Source organism: Phymastichus coffea, unplaced genomic scaffold (genome assembly GCF_024137745.1).
Source record: "Phymastichus coffea isolate CEN01 unplaced genomic scaffold, Cenicafe_Pcof_1.1 PCOF00100, whole genome shotgun sequence".
NCBI lineage: Eukaryota > Metazoa > Arthropoda > Insecta > Hymenoptera > Eulophidae > Phymastichus > Phymastichus coffea.
This window is the reverse complement of record NW_026706911.1, coordinates 871,464-890,130: the sequence shown is the minus strand read 5'-3', so window position 1 is coordinate 890,130 and position 18,667 is coordinate 871,464. Positions and strand designations below refer to the sequence as shown.

Below are 18,667 nucleotides of genomic sequence, written 5' to 3'. Positions count from 1 at the left end.
TCATCATTATTATGTGTTTTGTACAAATTATTATAAAGCAACGATAAAAAATTTCTATAGTACTTTGGTAATATGGGTACATAATAAGAATTGTATATTTCAGCTAAAATGATTACATGAGTAATAATAATTATCATGATTCGAGTAAAAGTCACTGCAGCTTGTAGCAATTTGTACCATATAAAAATTATTCTGTCTTCAATCCATTGATAGTATCGCGATTCCGTAGCTTGAGAGCGGTAGTAACCGTACGGCGTATAAGAAAAAAACAATTTTTCAAGAGATAATGTTTTAACAGGGCATGCACAAGCGAAAACGATCTCAAGTGTTAGTTAAATCCGGCGAATAGGAAGATAGGATCAAAAAAATTTCGTCATCGTATATGTAGTAAAAAGCATACGAATTGGCGCACAATCGAAAGTAATGATGAAGTAGGATGGCACAAGAAATCTGAAAATTCTTTCTTTCTCGGAACTGTAAAATTTACTCTGAACGGCAAATTTTACGATATAACACAGCAATTTTTATTATAGCCCGAGTATGCCCAGGTTTTACTATCTTACATAGTACATTTTATACGAAGTACAGAACATTTCTTTACATTTTCCTCGGTTTACTAAATTAAAAAGTTGACCGCGATGTCTATGAAATCCAAGACAGAAAATAAGTGCGAGCATCAGTGCGGCAACACGTTGATGTAGGAAACAAACATACATTGACAAATGTCTAAAAGCATCTTAATAAGAGCACTGTCTCAATTTTAATGTTGCAGAACATCGAAAGAAGAGCTACCCACACCCGCACATGCCACTGAAGAGTCTTCACTCGAGATCTATGCGACGACATTTATCACCGTGAGTCCTTGATCCAAAGATCAATATCTCCATTAGTGTATACTACATGTAGCTTACGCATGGGAGGATGGGGGGAGCACCATTTTTCAAAGTCAATTTACGTCGATACAAAAGAATTCAGAGAATGTCTAACCGCATGCATTATTTTCGTTCAGTTGACTTTCGGCACGGGCTCATCCTACGGAAGAGACAGAAAGAGAGAGAGAGAGAGAGAGAGAGAGAGAGAGAGAGAGAGAGAGAGAGAAAATACAGCACACAGTGAAAAAAAAAATTTCGCGTGTATTTGATTGTTTACCAAGCGTAAAGCCAATAAAGCCGGAAATCCACAGCGAAGAGAGAAGACAAAAAATGGAAACTACGTTTCTACTGTGACGAAACCGGGTCATTTCTAGATTGTCTTGGCATTTTCTCTTCGCTCAATTGTTTTTACACTTGATAAGAGTAAGAGATCATAAGCTTTTTTAATCTTATAATACTGCGCGTAACAAGGGCTAATGGATCAAGTAAGTTGCGCGCTTATAACAATCGCTTATGTCCACCTTAATTGCAATTCTTTGCCGACGAGACATTGGCTACAAACTTGATGGATTAAAGAAATGAGTCGAAGATTAGAGAATACGCGTAGAAATTACAATGAGGTATCGTAATGTTGGTAATTTTGCGCTACTTGCACGTCAATAACCAGCTATGAATGACATTAATGATTATTCAACTCACGTTGAACATTGTTACAATTAAAGATTGTTATTTTTCGAGATGCCCGCGTTTATTAAAATTTAGAGTGAACACAGGTTTTTCGAAAAATGAATTTTCCTAAACTTTCTGATCGTTTCGAACAATTATTTTATTAAACAAAAGCCAAGTGATTTGTATTAAATAAACTAATTGGTTAAAAAGATTGAAAGGTTAAAAAAATTTATGTTTCGAAAAGAGCGTGTTTTATTCTAAACAAAAAAGTGGTACTGTACTTAGGAATCTACAAACTATGACTGAGCTACATCATTAATTATTTACGGTCGACATTGAATGCTTTTGCAGTAAACTGCAGCTATTAAGTGTTAACGTTCTACGTCAACAATATTAATGTTTTACGCGTCTTTTTCAATCATTTAGATTTATAATAATCATATTTTATTAAAACCCATTTTACTGTAATCACACTATTAGCATACGTACTTTTTCATTTATTTATAAAATTTATTTGTAAAAATAAAATCTTGAATCCGCTTTCACAAAGCAAATAGTTTGACGATAAATTTTTCTAACAATTTAGAATTCAACTGTAAGTGTCTGGAAAGTAGCAATCGTGTTTTACAATGTAATGAAGGAAGAAGCTGCAAAGCGAGCGAGCGAGCAAGTAGTAGAAGTCAAGCGTGGCGTCCGACGCCACGGAGCCTTGAGAAAATATTTTTCACTCGTAGTGTTTTATGTGTGCATTAGGCAAATCGGCAGCTGTAGCGGTTACCTGTGAAATAATGATTTATCGGAAAGGCGAGAAGAAAGTATAATTTTTTTTTCGTTGATTTATTCGAGTTTAGAGTATCACGCTTAATTGAAAATTGATTTTCCAGAGTAGTTGCTAATTTGTTGAATTGTCTTGATCTATAAACTATTTGAGCTCATCGTTATTTTAACTTGAATTACCATCGTGGTTTGTGAATAATTTAGACGCAGTACATTATTTACAAGAGTCAATTGTCAGATAAATAATTTAAAAAGACTTTTTCTTGGGGATTCATCGTCTATAGACTAATTGAAAAACATAATGAATATGATTTACTTTAGGGAGAATAGAAATATTGAAAGGATAAGTCGTGTTTTTAAAAGACTAAAACATTCTTCGAAACAAGCGACTTTATCAACTCTCGTTTTCTGGAATTGAAAAAGTTTCGTGAACAGTCCTATTTTATGCACGTCACGATCGCGAAAAGAAAAAACAACAACAAGTGGCGTTATTCTCTTCAGGAAAGTCTCGCGAGCCTCAGCTACTAATGGAGTTGTTTGTTGAAGCATCCGAGCTCTCGTTCTCACTGTAAAAAACGAAGTTGCCGTGAACAAGCGTATACCACCTAGCTGCGGTGTGCATGCGATGCGCGCAAAATTTGTTCGTTTTTACAGCAACTTAATGACTTCTCGATCCGGAGAGGTAGACGAAGGAATATATATGCCGCGGAGATTGGTACGACCTCGGAGGACCGGAGCTTTCCCCCCCCCCCCCCTCCTCTCTCTTGCATTTTTCTCCTTGACGCTCATGACGCTTCCTTTCGTTTTGTTTTCTTTTGTTTTCTTATGTTTTGTTTTTTATTTCTACTCGGCGACGAAAACAATCGTATAATCGCATGCAAATAATCGAAGAAAAATGATGCAAGACTTTGCATCTATCTGGATTGCCAATTGCGATTTGTGCTGTTCTTTTAACTAGACACGTTTATTGGCGCTCTCGACTGTGATGAAAAAAAAATGCTCAAGGGGTAAAGATTTCTTTTTTCTTCCCACTAGCTTCATTACGGTCTAATTATAAGGATTGCGTAACCAAAAGGTTTTTCAAGTGACGCAACTGTTTTCATTAATTTAGAACATCGATTATTGCAAGATGGAAAGTATAACTGTAATGAATGTGTTTCAGCGAAGGTTCTCTAAGTGCCGAAAATAATTTGGACGAAGAGGCGCCAGCAAACGGTACCACAGGTAACGGCAATGTCCCAGTGGTGGAAGACACATTGGATCACGTTGAACCAGACGGCAGCACGAAACTTCCCGCGGATTGTCAAGGAGAATCCGATGATGGCAAAGTATGCGCGCGCCTATCGTTGTTAATTTTGTATTGCCATTCAATTGTCACGCATGAGTGCTTCCAATAGGACGACGACGTTACGGAAACATTGGAGGATATCGCCGAAAACGTGGTTAGCAGCGAGAGCGAGGCGCCGCTATCCGAGAGAGCGGCATCCGGCTTCAGCGACAGTCCAAGCGCCGGTAGTCCTCGTGTGCAATTCGACAAGATTCGCGAAGAGGACGGCAACGTGATGAACGTCAACGAGACTCCCGAGGAAGACCGAAAGACACGGCGTCATCACAAGCACGACCACAAGTCAGTCCTAAAACTAATTCCACGTTGGAGCTTTGTCGAAAAATTATTATCGATCGCTCGTAAGCGGACGCAGACCAAAGAGAAGCCGTCAGCTGCGAGAATACTATAGCATTTTCGAGCCGGCATCGAATGTACTCTTTGATGAAAAAATCATCCTGCGGCAGCCTCGGGCGCAGAGGTCAGAGCTCGGCACGGCGCGCTTTGCTTTCCACCGCAGACTTCAGAAATTGCATTTCTTTCGACGAGCCTCGCGCGCGCACGACGCAACATCAAAGCAAATTATAACTCCTGTAGCCCTACGCGCGGCCAATGAAAGCGTTTTTCTACCTCCTCTTCTCGCGGCGCACGCCAAGTATCTTATGTTGCACGTTCGAAAAAGCAAATAAGTTGAAGGTGCCATCGTATACGTTACACGCCTTAACGAGGAAACGTACGTACCGCAATTGGATTTCGCGCTAATCGAGTCGAAGTAAGCGAACAAAAGAGCGTCGCGCTGAGCAACTCAGTCTCGATGAAGTTGCAGTCATCGTCCTTCAAAGCGAAATCTTTGTGTGATTGGGTCGATTCCGGAACGCGAGACGGAAACGCCTGTCTTGTAGATCTTTTTGCATGAAAGATGTGCGATCGGTGTCACGTCCGAGTTTGACGCTGAATTATGAAGGTTTCGGCTTACGCTGAACTCCCGGTAAATTAAATTTCTCCGCGCAACGAGTGAAAAATGTTTTGTTCTCCAGAGCGCGTTACACTGTTCATTCGGAATAATTAACTTTTGCTTTAAGAAGCTTTCAAAATGAAAGAATAACGTAACATTAAAGTAAAAATGTGCATCGACAATCAATAGAGAAGCTTTACTCTATTTTCAATCCTTTACTTGAAAAATAATAATACGCTACTGCTGTAACTAAAATTACTTTTTCACTCTAAGAACAACAAAAAACCTTGTCAAATTGCACTCTCGATTCGTTTGATCCGTAGAATTACAAATAGTTTTGAATGACGACACAATGGTACCAGAAAAACAAAAGAAAAAATCCCGTTACTTGTCATCCTATCGAGACTTAAAGCTCAAAGAACCACCCGCGGTGTGAATGAATGAATCGAATGGCGTGCAAAGTAAGAGCGAGGGGATCGGATCGACGAAGCTTAAGCCGACCGATGAGAATAGCTTAGCGAAACGGTTGCCAACGTTGGCAGTTATAGTTACTTTCGAGTTTCGTCGGCAACTAAACTTCTTGGGAGTCGTCGTTATTGTCGTGTGCGCGTTATGCACGTTGAACCGGCTCAGCATGCCCATCGATCGCATCGGCGACATTTACCGCCGCCGACTCGAGTACGTTCTCTGCGTGCGTGCGTGTATGTGTGTGTGTGTGTGTGCGCATAAGTGTACTTATCGTATTGTGGTGATGTTGAGCGATTTCCTCGTCAAGTTTTGAAAATTGATTGGCGTTTGTTGCTGCTGCTGCTGCATTTGACGTGCAATCAAGGTTGTTCGACGCCCACGACTTGTGACACGCAAGTGGTAGGGTTTGCTTAGCTCGGTTGAACTGTGGGTCAAGTTGGAAATAGCAAGAAGAATTACTATCATAATTTTATTTGTTCAAACTGTCGATTGTATTTTTTAATATCGATATAAGTCTTGAACTCGAACCAGTTGCGCGATCGATCACTGTATCACGTCGTAAAAGCGAAAGAAAACTTGAAAACAGTGTTTGGCGATTCGTGAAATAACTATAAGTCACGTGCGGCTAAAGTGACATTGACCGTTGATACTTGCTAATACGTCCATTCGAACATTCATTAGTAATGCTAAACCAATCGATCAGCAATAATTACGTATATTACATAATTTGCCGAAATAAGTAGGTTTCGAGGAAAAAATCCACTCATAAATCGAAAATTTCTACAAAGGCCAAGGGAAATCTCAGCAGGTGTGCGGGCAGAGACTTAACCTCGGACTAGCGCTTGATCGTGACAAAAAGCTCGCTGCCAATTCGTCTCTCGCGCGTCTGTGCCGCTTGCCAACGTAGCTTCGAGTCTTGATTGTAATGGATGTTGAGCGCCGGAAGAGCCTCGAGCTTTTACACGTACACGCCCCGGATGAATTACTGGCTTTTCACGAGCGATTGCTCCTTGTGCCCTTTAAATTCGTTTTGTTTTACGCGGATTGATTGCTTTTTTTCAAAGCAACTCCCCGTTTATTTCTACATTTCTTCGTCATTCGCGCGAACCTCGGGAAACGTTACAAATTACATAATTAGAATGCATTCCAATTATTTGTCGCAATGTGTTTATAAATTATAAATATATTAAATTTCGTAAGTTTACTATGATACGTAAAAGTATATTTTATATAGAATTAATAATATTACATAATCATTTACATTTACTTAAATTGTTTCTTGCCGCCAGTTATTTACAATTTGAAATTCATCATTATATTAAATGTATTTTTATAAAAATAATATAACTTCAATACCTTTTAAATGTTTATGAGTATTTAATTGATATCGAGAATTATCAATTCTATATATTCCATTTAAAAAAAGAACACGATTTCTAAGTTACGTTTAGAATTGCCGACGCATGTATAAGCATACTTTTGGCAAAGACGATCAAACATTTTTAATTTGATCCAAAGAAACTAATCACTAACTGTTAAATATATATTGAACGTACAAAACTTCCAAATCAATGCAAATTTCGTTAAAATGTGGCTGGGCATAGCTAACTTTCAACTTAATTTTATCTTTTTTTAACATGTCGAATTTCTGACTCCATCAATTTTAAGTTGGAACATGTGAAAATTCTGGTAATTCTGACCCTCGTTGAATTCAATATGTATACAAATAATAATGACGGAATTTCGATAAACGCTGATAGACTTGTTGCAACAGAATAGTTGTTCGAAAATGTGGCGGTCAAAATAAGATTGAAATTCTAATCAAAATCGAAACTGGAAACAAAGTTCGACTTTATGTTAAAAACCATGTTTTTTTCAGCTCTAGACAGATTTTATTGTCGATGCTTTCTAGTGATACTTATTAATAAGCAGTTTATAAACTTTCGAAGGCGAACAAATTGGTTTGAGAATCAGAATGATCAGTCGCGATCTCAGAAAACTTTCTTATTAGGAATCTTTCGGTTGCAATGTATTGATAAAGGATAAATACTTAAGTTCGATAAATGTTTTGGTGATTCTCAGGCGGCACCACCACCATCATCACCACAAATCGCGCAAGTACTCTCTGCAAGAGGATCCCCAATGGCGCAAACGTTCAGGGGCTGGATTGCCGGGAGAGCCTGGCACGCCAGGCGGCATAAGTACGCAACGTCGCGTGAGCGTACAGCCGGACGAGGCGAAGCACTTGCAGGAGCTGGATATCGACGACTTGGAATCTCACCGCAGCGACGATCAGCGGGGTATGCGCCGACACAAGGCCGCCCACCCGACCGTGCAAATCGGTCGCCGAAAGGAAGGCGGCATACCCCATGAGACATTCAAAAAGATGTACGATCACTCGCCACACGAGGTGTTCGTCCAGCTCGACGAGTTGCACGGCTATGGCGAGGATCGCGAGTGGCGGGAAACAGCCAGGTGGATCAAGTACGAGGAGGACGTCGAGGAAGGCGCTGACAGGTGACTGGCATTTGATCGAGAAACTCGTTTACGCACCGGCAATTCACGAGTAATGCGGTTGCTCGACAATCTTTCGCTTCTCTCGAAGTAACGGTATTTTAGGAGAATACGACTCAATATGAAAATAGCGTCGTTCTTGCGTTCATTGTGCCAAAAGAAAACAAAATCTGAAAATACTTCTGTAATGAAATGCTAGTCAGCGACTTAAAATTATAAGTAATTTACGCAATGTAACTCGATTCTTCGTCACTGTCTCCATCTTACAAGATTCAATTTTATATTGCACAATATAAAAAAGCTAATTACTTTTACTTTATTTTTTTTTTTTTTTTTGAACTGTGAAAACTGATTCGTGGAAGTCATTTGTCTTCGCAATATCTATCTCAGCGAAGTGTGAAAGAGAATCAATTCAAAGTTAATTGAACGATGAAAACGACCGCTATACTCCATATAAATGGCAATCTCGAAACGTAGATGATATTTCATTCAATTTTCAAGGAGTGAGAAATAGCACGAGATGCTTTCAGAGAGATTGGTGGTTCACTTTTGGCTTGTAAACCTCCATCTATCATCAAAAGTTTTTTTGTCCGAGCACAAATCTAGATCAACGTTTCAAAATAGCATTTTTATTGGTGTAGCTAAGGTATTGACGTATATTTTCGTAATGTAGCTATATTATCATACTGGAATAACGAATATTACCTTAGATTGCATCGATTTTCTCTGTAAATAACAGAACGATACTTGCACGACAATCTCCTCTATATACAAGCTCACATTCTATTCATAGGTTCTTTGATTTTTTGTCCTTCTCGTTATACGTGCATCCATAAACATTTGCATAATTGAAATCAACAAAAACTTTAGATAAGAAATGAAACGTCTTGCCTTGAAAGCAATGACAAATTGAGATATCGAAGGGAAGAATGGACAATTCTTTCGATAATGCGTTAAGAAATAAATTTCGCATTATTTTCAACGTACATCCGATCGATAAACAAAAAGTCTCGAGAGCGCGCGCATATATATAGGCACGAGAATAGAAAAGCACTCAATGTTTCACTCACTCGATGGCGCTGAACTGCAACAAAACTTGCTTGTTATAACTGGTGTAGATGGGGCCGGCCGCACGTGGCCTCACTGAGCTTCCACTCGCTGCTGAACCTTCGGCGCTGCCTCGAGACCGGGGTGGTGTTGCTCGATCTCGAGGAGAAAGATTTACCCGGCCTCTCTTATCGTGTCGTCGAGCAAATGGTCATCGAGGAACTTATCCTACCGGAAGATCGGCCCGTTATTATGAGAGCTCTGTTGCTCAGGCATAGGCATGTGCACGAACATGAACGTGGTTTCAGGTTCGGTCCCAAGAGAAATGCTTCCAGCTACACCAGTCTTCAGGTAAGAAATGACGTTTTTGATTGATTACCCGGCGTCATTTGTAAATCTTAAGTTCTTCTATTGAAAGTAAAAGTCAGAAGTGAACGATCGGAAGTGCCGATTACAATTTTAATGACTGTTGAAACAATCACATGTTATAAAAGAGTATTGAGTTATTTTTCACAAATATATCATTGAAAATTATTTATATATTTTCTCAATATTTTTCTTTCTTACTGAACGACGTAGCTTCTTGAAAAGCGTTTGAGTGTAAGTGAATTTCAAGTATTGATTGAACCGTAGAACCAATTCAACCACTTTATAGAGTAGCAAATATCACGTTAATAGTTCGTTTATATTTACTTCTACATTTAGTAGACTTATAAAACATAGCTCCATGAAATCACACTTGAAATTATATCTAAATCTTCTTAATAGATAAATGTTTTGGAAAAACCAATTGTTATAACATTTGCCAGTTGAATCTGCACAACTTCAAAACTGTAGAGAAAGTGGGTCGCAAATTGACGATAGTGATAATTCAATTAATTAAAAAAAAATTCCTTTGAAACACCGACTGTAACAAATAACTTCTTGTTATTACATTAAATAGTTATAACCATAGATTACAGTGAATCGACGAGAATCAAAAGAGTATGAAAAAGAAAACACTGACTGTGAATGTAAGGATAAAAGTAGCTTTTAGTTAGCGATTTATTTTTATGAACAAACAAATACCAAAAACAAAAGAAAAAAAAACAACGAATTCGAATGACTGACTGACAGTACTCTCCTGTCTTATTTCCACAGTCTATCTGGTTTGACGAGGATGACGCTTCGCGGGAAGGTGCTGAGAACAATGTAATTAAAAGTTACCAAGTCACTTTCGTTACTCTCCACCCCCCTTAAAATCTCCTCTCACAAGTTGTGTATCAAGACTCTCGATTCTTATTCATCGCTAAACCCGTATATATAGCTTCATCCCTTTTTTTCTCGGTACCCTTGTCGACCTCATTGATCTTCACTTATACGCCGTAAATACGGTATAAATTATATTATGTGAATTTACAGCTGAGTCTTGGTTGAGATAATACATGAGTTCATTTTTGCATCGATGTGCAATCATAAAATGTTGCTCTGAAAAGACAATTTCGTTTTTTGTAGAACAAATGGACTTTGACGACAGACTTTTTGGATTCGTTTAATGTTAATTAGCTGCAGGTAGCGGTTCAACCGACACAATTTACAATTTCACAGTAAATCAAGCAAATTTAACTCCGAGATTTTTATTTAAATTTTATGTAATGGGGATTATAATAAGTATGTTTCTCTGAAAATAATGATTATTAAAAAACAACACGTTGTATGCTATGCAATTTAATTGAGTATTTCAATTAATTCGCAATACAATATATTATATTTGCATTATTACAGCCAAATAAATTGTGATTTCGCACGAATTCAATTATAAGATTTTAAACCGATGCTGAAAAGCTTTCTGTAAATTCACACAAAAATCATGGCAAGTGCGTTGAATTCTTTTCATTGTCTCTCGTTCGTCAGCACCATTACAAGAGTCGCTTATGAGATTTTTTCCTTTCTGTTATGTTTGATCATTACTTTCATACACTATCCTGTATGTTTCTTTCGATCTCTGATCAATAAAGCTGATGATTATAAGTCATAATGTTATCAGCAAGACAACATTATTAAATATTATACATGAGCATTTTGAATGACCAGTCAAGTCTCTTTTTTCGGCTTTTCAAGCCTCATAATTTTTAATAACCGATCACGTTGCATTCGAATTTCATTGTATTTTTTCCCCTTTCTTATATTGTTTATAATGCTAACTCTACTCTCTTTATTCTGATTGTAAAACAAAGTTGTTTTCATTGTATAGTAAACATATATTTGGAAAGTGATTTCAAAGAAAAGTTTTATATCAAATTACATTTTTTTCATTATCATATGTACTTACTGAAATCATGGCTAGACATTAATTTTTATGTTTCTGCCAGATACGCTGTTTTTTATTTGTGCGTTTATCTTCATTGTATGTACAATTTAACACACAATTGAAAATGCTCACGCAATGAGATTCGAACATTTAATTGTGCTGTGAATTGTTTTACATTTTTTACAACCTTATATCAATATTCGTTCACGGACATAATAAAACCACGAAGTACAATAGCATAATCAATTAGACATTTTAGATTTATTGAAACGTGTGTCTTTCATTGAATGGACCAAACAAACCTCACGAGCATTGAATCCAGACATCTAGGATTTTTTTAATCAAAGTATCTTTTACACTGTTAATCATCACCAAATGAACAAATCAGTATCGTTATTAAAGTGAAATGTATCTAAAATAAAAACGAACGACATATATATTTCGCAGAATCTGCAAGACTCCAAGCCAAAAGTCGTGTCGTCGCATCAGAATCTCGAGAGCAATCATACCGTGGTCGATATGAAGGAGGAGCTCACATTTACTAGCAGTAGCGAGGATATGAAGAAGGGTCACAACGAACACATTCTGAAGAGGATACCTAGTGGTGCCGAGGCCACTGTCGTACTCGTTGGCGCCGTTGATTTCCTTGACCAACCTACCATAGCCTTTGTACGATTGGCCGAAGGTAATATGAAACCTGATTTATTCAAAACCATAACAAAATAGGAACGTTATTTTCAATGCGAATTGTTTTCAGGTATCCCAATACCCGCAATCACCGAGGTAACAATCCCGGTCCGATTTCTCTTCACCCTACTTGGTCCACGTGAATCGGAGCTCGACTATCACGAGATAGGTCGCTCGATCTCCACGTTGATGTCAAATAGATCGTTCCATCAAATAGCCTACAAGGCAAATGAGCGTCGTGAGTTACTATCGGCGATCAACGAGTTCTTAGACGACTCGATCGTATTGCCTCCAGGCGATTGGGAGCGTCAAGCATTGCTACCCTTCGAAGAGCTCAAGGCCAAGAGCGAGCACATCAGGAAACGCAAGGCCAAGGCTTTGGAGGAGAAACAGCAGACGCAGATACAGAGCGAGTCTGCTGCTGCCAAGAAAGGTTTGTTGTAGCACTTCCTTGTGTACTGTGGAAACAGCCGTGGTGGCGGCGGCAGCAGCTGCTGCAGCCCGATCGATGTGCGGCTATTATCATACTCTAGCCCCCCCTCCCCCTCCACTGTCGGCACCGCACAGTTTGCACGAGCTAATTGAGAAATTAAATGACTTTGTTAAGAGTGCCTCGCCACTTTGCTCTACTAGATTAAATGCTCTCTCAATTAGAATTACCTTCTTACTTGTCGATATTTTATTGTTTTTCCTATTTATTTGTTTTTTTTTAATTTGTTTTTTGGAGACAGGGTTACAGTCGTTCAGTTCACGTAAAGGCAATTTACTTTAAATTGCTATGTAAAACAGTTTAATGAAGCCTTCAAACCCGAATATTTACTCAAGACTATTATCTTTAAATGTAAAATATTAACTTTAAAATTTGGTATATTGTGAATGAAAAGAAATTATTCATTCCTTAGACAATTAAATAAAAGCTGATCATTTAAAACAATTCTAAATACATATTGCACGTTGTTTTAAGTTCAACTAATAAACGACAACCATTTATACGTGTAATCGCCCCGATGAATTGATGAATACTTGTGGAACGTTGAAATTGGCCGTGAACGTTTGCTCATTCAGCCAGAGCCCACGGGCAAATACATCATGCGTTCAAAGCGCGCGCACAGCGATGGTATCCACATCTATAATCATGCAAATTAATATACCACTTACATATATGTACATACAGCGTTGCTTGCTGGTGAGGACGAGAAGAAGCCACCTGACGACAGCGATCCGTTGCGTCGCACCAAACGACCCTTTGGCGGTCTTATCAATGACATCAAACGACGCTATCCCTTCTACTTGTCCGATTTCACCGATGGCCTGAACTCGTCTTGCCTCGCTGCTGCGATTTTCATGTATTTCGCCGCCTTGTGCACGGCCATCACATTTGGTGGTCTACTCAGCGACAAAACACACAACATTATTGGCATCTCCGAAACTCTCGTCTCATGTTGTCTAACTGGTGTCATCATGGCTTTGTTTGCAACTCAGCCTCTCGTCATTATTGGCACCACTGGCCCACTGTTGTTATTTGATGAGAGTTTGTATCACTTTTGTCAGGCCAATGATCTCGAGTTCCTTACTATGAGAGTATATGTCGGTGCATGGATGGCTATCATTGCTTTGACTATTGCTTGCGTTGAGGGCTCGGTACTGGTGGGTATCACAGTCTGTTGAATACAATCAGCGAATGATGAATTGAAATTGAAATGCTTACTTTTCTTCTTAGGTAAGACTCTTCACTCGTTTCTCCGAAGAGATCTTTACTGGACTGATCTCAATTCTCTACATCGTAGAGACCTTCATGAAGCTCATTAATTACTTCAAACTGAATCCGTTATTACCCGACTATTGTTTTGGTTTTTTCAATACCGACAATAACGAGACAGCATATCAACAAGATTTGATAGCACCAGCAATCTCAAATTACTCTGAATTCACGCGACTAAGCGAATTGGCGATTGCTGCAGCATCGGAGAACCATAGCCAAGCGAACTACAGTATTTTCATCCCAAGCCACGACAAAACTGGATCTCTGATCAATCAGCCTAATACCGCTCTGATGTGCACGATTCTTTGCCTGGGCACCTTCCTCGGCGCTTACTATCTGAGAATTTTTCGCAATAGCCATTACTTGGGACGTAGTGCACGCAGAGCTTTCGGCGACTTTGGCGTGCCCATCAGTATCGTCACTTTTGTGCTAATCGACTTTCTAGCAAGTGTCAAGACGGAGAAGTTGCTGGTGCCGGAGGGTATGACGCCTACGATGCCCGGCAGGGGTTGGCTGGTTATCCCTTCCAGTAATGTTCCGACTTGGATGATGCTGGCTTGCTGTATACCTGCTCTTTTGGTTTATATTCTTGTTTTCATGGAGACACAGATTTCTGAGTGAGTTTCACTATTTTTAAAAGTAATTTGTGGATAATCAATTTAATCGATTGAAGGAAATATTTTACTTCAACTTTTTTTTAACATTGATAGTGATGTATCGTTATGTACAAATAATAGCAAATATCAGATTTCATTAGAACACGTCATTTTTATTTTAAATCCATTTTAAAAATTGAACGTTTTCAATAGATTAATCATCGACAAAAAAGAGCGCAAGCTGCGCAAAGGCAATGGCTACCACATGGACATAGTCGTGGTGTGTCTCATGAACTTCGGCTGTGGTCTAATCGGTGCACCATGGTGTTGTGCCGCTTCGGTGCGTTCGCTCACTCACGTGAATGCGGTGACAGTGATGTCGCGTACTCACGCACCCGGTGACAAACCACACATCGTCGAAGTGAAAGAGCAACGTGTATCTTCGCTCCTTGTGGCTATTCTTATCGGAGTGAGCGTGCTAATGGCACCACTATTACGTCGAGTTCCGATGTCAGTACTTCTCGGAGTTTTCCTCTACATGGGTGTGTCGTCAACCAACGGCGTACAGATGTTCGACCGTGTCAAGCTGTTCTTCATGCCGGTGAAGCATCATGGCACCGCCAACTACGTGCGCCGAGTGCAAACTTACAAGATGCATTTGTTCACCCTCATCCAGATCAGCTGTTTGGCGATTCTGTGGACTGTCAAAAGTACTAAAGCTGCCCTCGCTCTACCATTTTTCCTCATATTGATGATACCACTCAGGGCACAAATGAGACATTTCTTTAGTCTTGCCGAATTGAGGGCTCTTGATAGTAAAAATCCTGATAACGAGGACGAACCCGACTTTTACGAAGAGGCTCCACTACCTGGTTAAAGCCAGTGCCTGAAAATTTCTAATTCTTTTTCTCCTTTCTCTCTCTCTCTCTCTTTCTCTCTTTATCTATCTGTCTGTCTGTCTCTCTATCTATCTATATATCTCTATCGCTGTCTCTCTTTCTCTATCTCTCTATCGCGTTCTCTCTCTCTCTCTCTCTCTATCTCCGTTATCTTTGATTTTTTAAAGGCCGTTTTAGCCGAACTTTCTGACAACTATTGGAAATATTTTTATGCGCTCAGGTCAATTTTTAACATTTAATCCTTCGTCATTCAATTTGTAATTTGAATTCTGAAAGATATTATTGAATAGTACCATGTAAATTTATGTTAGTTGTAATGGAACATCTAGGTGCTATTTCTAATTTTGAATTTACTGTGGGTAATAGTAATAGAGTTTTGCCAGATGACGTACTGTATAAAAATTGAAAAAATAATCTTAAAATATTTCTATTGATAACTGATATATTTTTTATAAATTTTCTTTTCACAAGCAAATAGCCTTATTATATTTTTTTAACGAATCTTCGTTATACAGGAATCTTGTTCCTTTTATAAGAAAAATTCCCTCTTCAATATTAACTAAATTTGTCCTCTGATCTCTATATTTTTTTCACGAAGGACTGGAAATTAATGCGTCAGGCACGTGTACATTAAATGTTTTATTATAATAACAAAATTTTATTTTTGTCAACGATGTTTTATTTTTTTACAATAACAATTTGAGTTTGCTCAAATGCTGTAAATCAAAATATTATAAAATTTCAGTATATATGTCTATTGCATATCATACATGATATCATGCATAACATATTTTAATAAATGAAAAGCTATACCTAAATTTATTTTTATATGTAAATGCACTTAAATTCGAAATATTAAAATCGCATACATAGAATTTATTTTTTAATGTACCAGGTAAATGAAATGGGATTGCGAATAAAGTTTTCACGCTTACATGTATAAAAACTATTTCCGATATGTGACGTAAGTGCAGACGTTATATACCATTATTTCGGAAGTTTTGCGATGAATATAATAAGAGCTTTTTAAAATTTATGTTTAACTAAAGTATTCTACTGAATGAACTTTAATTATATATAATTCAATTACATGCACACAAATATTTTCGATAAGAAGAAAGCGGTATTATTTCATTGTTGTTTATAAATAACCAACAGTTTTAATCCATTTTTTAGGTATTTTATTTTGTAAATATCGTAAGCATAAACAAATCTTTAAAGCATTGAAAAATACATTATAAAAAATTAATACAAAAAGTTCAAAGTAATTAGTTATTTTTATGTAAAATCATTTTTGTGTCAGAGAAAATGTGATGTTTCTTAAATATTTTTATAACTTGTACAATTAAAAATTCTATATATAACTACGAATTGGAATTGCTCATTTCTGATTGAAACCTCCATCAGTATCGGATATAGAGCGAAAATGAACGTCCAGTGGTGGATAAGAACTTGTAAATAATCATATTATTATTTTTTGTTAGCCTGGCAGAAGTGTTTCTCTATAATGCTGTTATTTTAACAAGTTATTTTATCAAAAATTTCATCAATTGTATTTATAAATGAAAAAAATTGTAGACGTTCATAGTAAAAAGAACTTGCGAAGATTAATCACCTAAATGCGATGTAAAATCGATAACAAATTTTCAAACAGGTTTCATATATTTTTCAGATTTTATAAATGAAATATCATGCATTACAGAGAAATATTATCCAATACAATTTTCTGCTATGGTAAGCATCATGCGTAGCAGGTTCCACGAAAATGATCGAAAACAGATTAGTGCCTAAGATGTTAAAAAGGAATTAATAGGAGAGTGCCAAAGTTAATTATAACAAATTGTCTCGACTTCTATCGTCAAACCTCATGTACTTTTCAAGTTTATATAACACTTACTTTTAGATTCTTCACTTTAATGCTATTTTGGAAAAATTGAAAGTTCACGTATAATACCAAAATAATCTGCCAGCTTACTTTATATTAATAATAAAACTGCCTATTTTTATGGAAAAGTTGTTTTCAAACTTCAACTAAAAACGGGATACAATGAAATTTTGCAATAAATTCTATCAGTCAATATTTCATATCAATTAGTGTTGACACGAAAAATAAATTATTTTTTGTAACATTAATTTATTATTTTTCTAGTAATGAAATGTACGTTTTCAAATGTAAATTTATTTATAGAATATCATAATTTAATAGCACATAACATGTGTACCTTGATCAATACTACCTCTTAAGTCGAGAGCATTATAGATATATATATAAAAAGCTTAAGGACTTTTTGAACGTGTTTAAAGCTGTCCATTGCATAGTGATTAAACTTGTATGAGAAGTGAAGTATAGAGAAGCAAACGTAAGACAACAACGTAAAGATCAGAAAATATAATTTTTGAATTCCTCTTATAAAGAAAAAGAGAAACTCTACAACAAAAAATATTACTATGTGCTATGAGCATTCTTTTAAGACTTGTAAGCATTTTTATAAAAGTAACAAGTAAAAAAAATTTTTTGTTTGAAATTATTAGTTACAAAATACGTGGAATGCTAAAACAAAATTTGTATGATTCTATATATTTTTTCATTGCTCTAAATACTTTTATTATATCTCAAAGATAATCTTTTTTAGCTGAAAACATGTATAAAAATTGTGTTTATAGGAAAATGAATAGAATATTTAGAGAAAATGAAACTTTCTATATTGAGAAGCCTTAGATTTTTCTAAAGTAACGACACTCAAAACTATTTTTCATGATGAAGATGTATTGCCTAAAATATGCTACAAAGGATTTGAAATAAAATCGGAGATTTTCAGTCATAATCAAAGTTACAATTATAAAATTCGTAAATGTATATGTAGCACCATTGTATCTTAAATATCAAACAAAGAATTCATGGATATGCGATAAACGATGTTTAGGAATATTTAAAGTACCGAAGGTTACATGTTGTGAACAAGGACCAAGTGATAATGAGCTGTATGATGTGTAGTATTGTAGTGAGGAAGCTTAAAACTATTTTAGAACACAACATATATGTATAAATATAAATTAAAGAAAAAATTGAAAATGAAAACTGAAAAAGCCATATTTTCATTCTATAGAAAATTTTGCTCAATAGGAATATTTACTAAATAAAGGCAGAAAAATCAATTGTCAAGTTGGCAAATACGTTAAAAAGTATGAAACAAAAAAATGATTGTACTAAAAAATCACGTAGTACAACCATTCAACTAATTATTATTAAAACAAAATACGAATACAGATGTATATTCTGATAATTAGTTACTAATAAAGATGAAGGTTGCTATTAGCTGATTGTGATAGTTATCAAAGTGGCTGAAAAAACTTAACTTCAAGCAAACGCACTCGTTTTATCATTCTTTTTATTGTGTGCAGGGTAATAAAAGAATATATCTCAATTATAAGCTTGAACAAATTTTCTATTCAGAAAAGAAAACAAGAATGCATGTATGTATATTGCAATGATGGATTGTATTTGAATTTTTTATGAAATAATTTTCATTCACAGCAAGATATGTGATTTGAAATTGTATGTATATTATTCTTCTATGATTACTTTATTCTTGAATCTTTTAAAATGTTATTACTATTATTGTAAGTATTACATTATGAATTTCTTGTAACAAGAGATTATGATGAACTCTATTGTTATTAAATGATATAAAAATATTGTAAATAATATAGTTAACTTGACAGTATTATGAATAATAAAATATGAACCTCTTAATGAACTTGTTTCTATTTTTTTATAGATAAAAAACGAAATATTTTAATAATGGC

The 18,667-nt window shown here is 36.4% G+C and overlaps 1 protein-coding gene across 2 annotated transcripts in view; it reads left to right on the top strand.

Annotated features, from left to right (window-relative positions):
• LOC131670139 (band 3 anion transport protein) overlaps positions 1-18,614 on the top strand; it is a 57,966-nt gene extending 39,352 nt beyond the window's left edge. Inside the window, exons 4-14 of one of the 2 annotated variants that reach the window (XM_058945522.1) lie at positions 773-854; positions 3,481-3,646; positions 3,716-3,945; positions 7,148-7,582; positions 8,698-8,977; positions 9,767-9,817; positions 11,364-11,601; positions 11,674-12,036; positions 12,778-13,250; positions 13,324-13,982; positions 14,175-18,614. In XM_058945522.1, the coding sequence (XP_058801505.1) occupies positions 773-854; positions 3,481-3,646; positions 3,716-3,945; positions 7,148-7,582; positions 8,698-8,977; positions 9,767-9,817; positions 11,364-11,601; positions 11,674-12,036; positions 12,778-13,250; positions 13,324-13,982; positions 14,175-14,838 (3,641 nt within the window). In that variant the 3' untranslated portion in view covers positions 14,839-18,614. The remainder of the gene's footprint in view (positions 1-772; positions 855-3,480; positions 3,647-3,715; positions 3,946-7,147; positions 7,583-8,697; positions 8,978-9,766; positions 9,818-11,363; positions 11,602-11,673; positions 12,037-12,777; positions 13,251-13,323; positions 13,983-14,174) is intronic. The other variant, XM_058945523.1, reaches the window with a different exon arrangement.
• Positions 18,615-18,667: the final 53 nt, after the last annotated feature.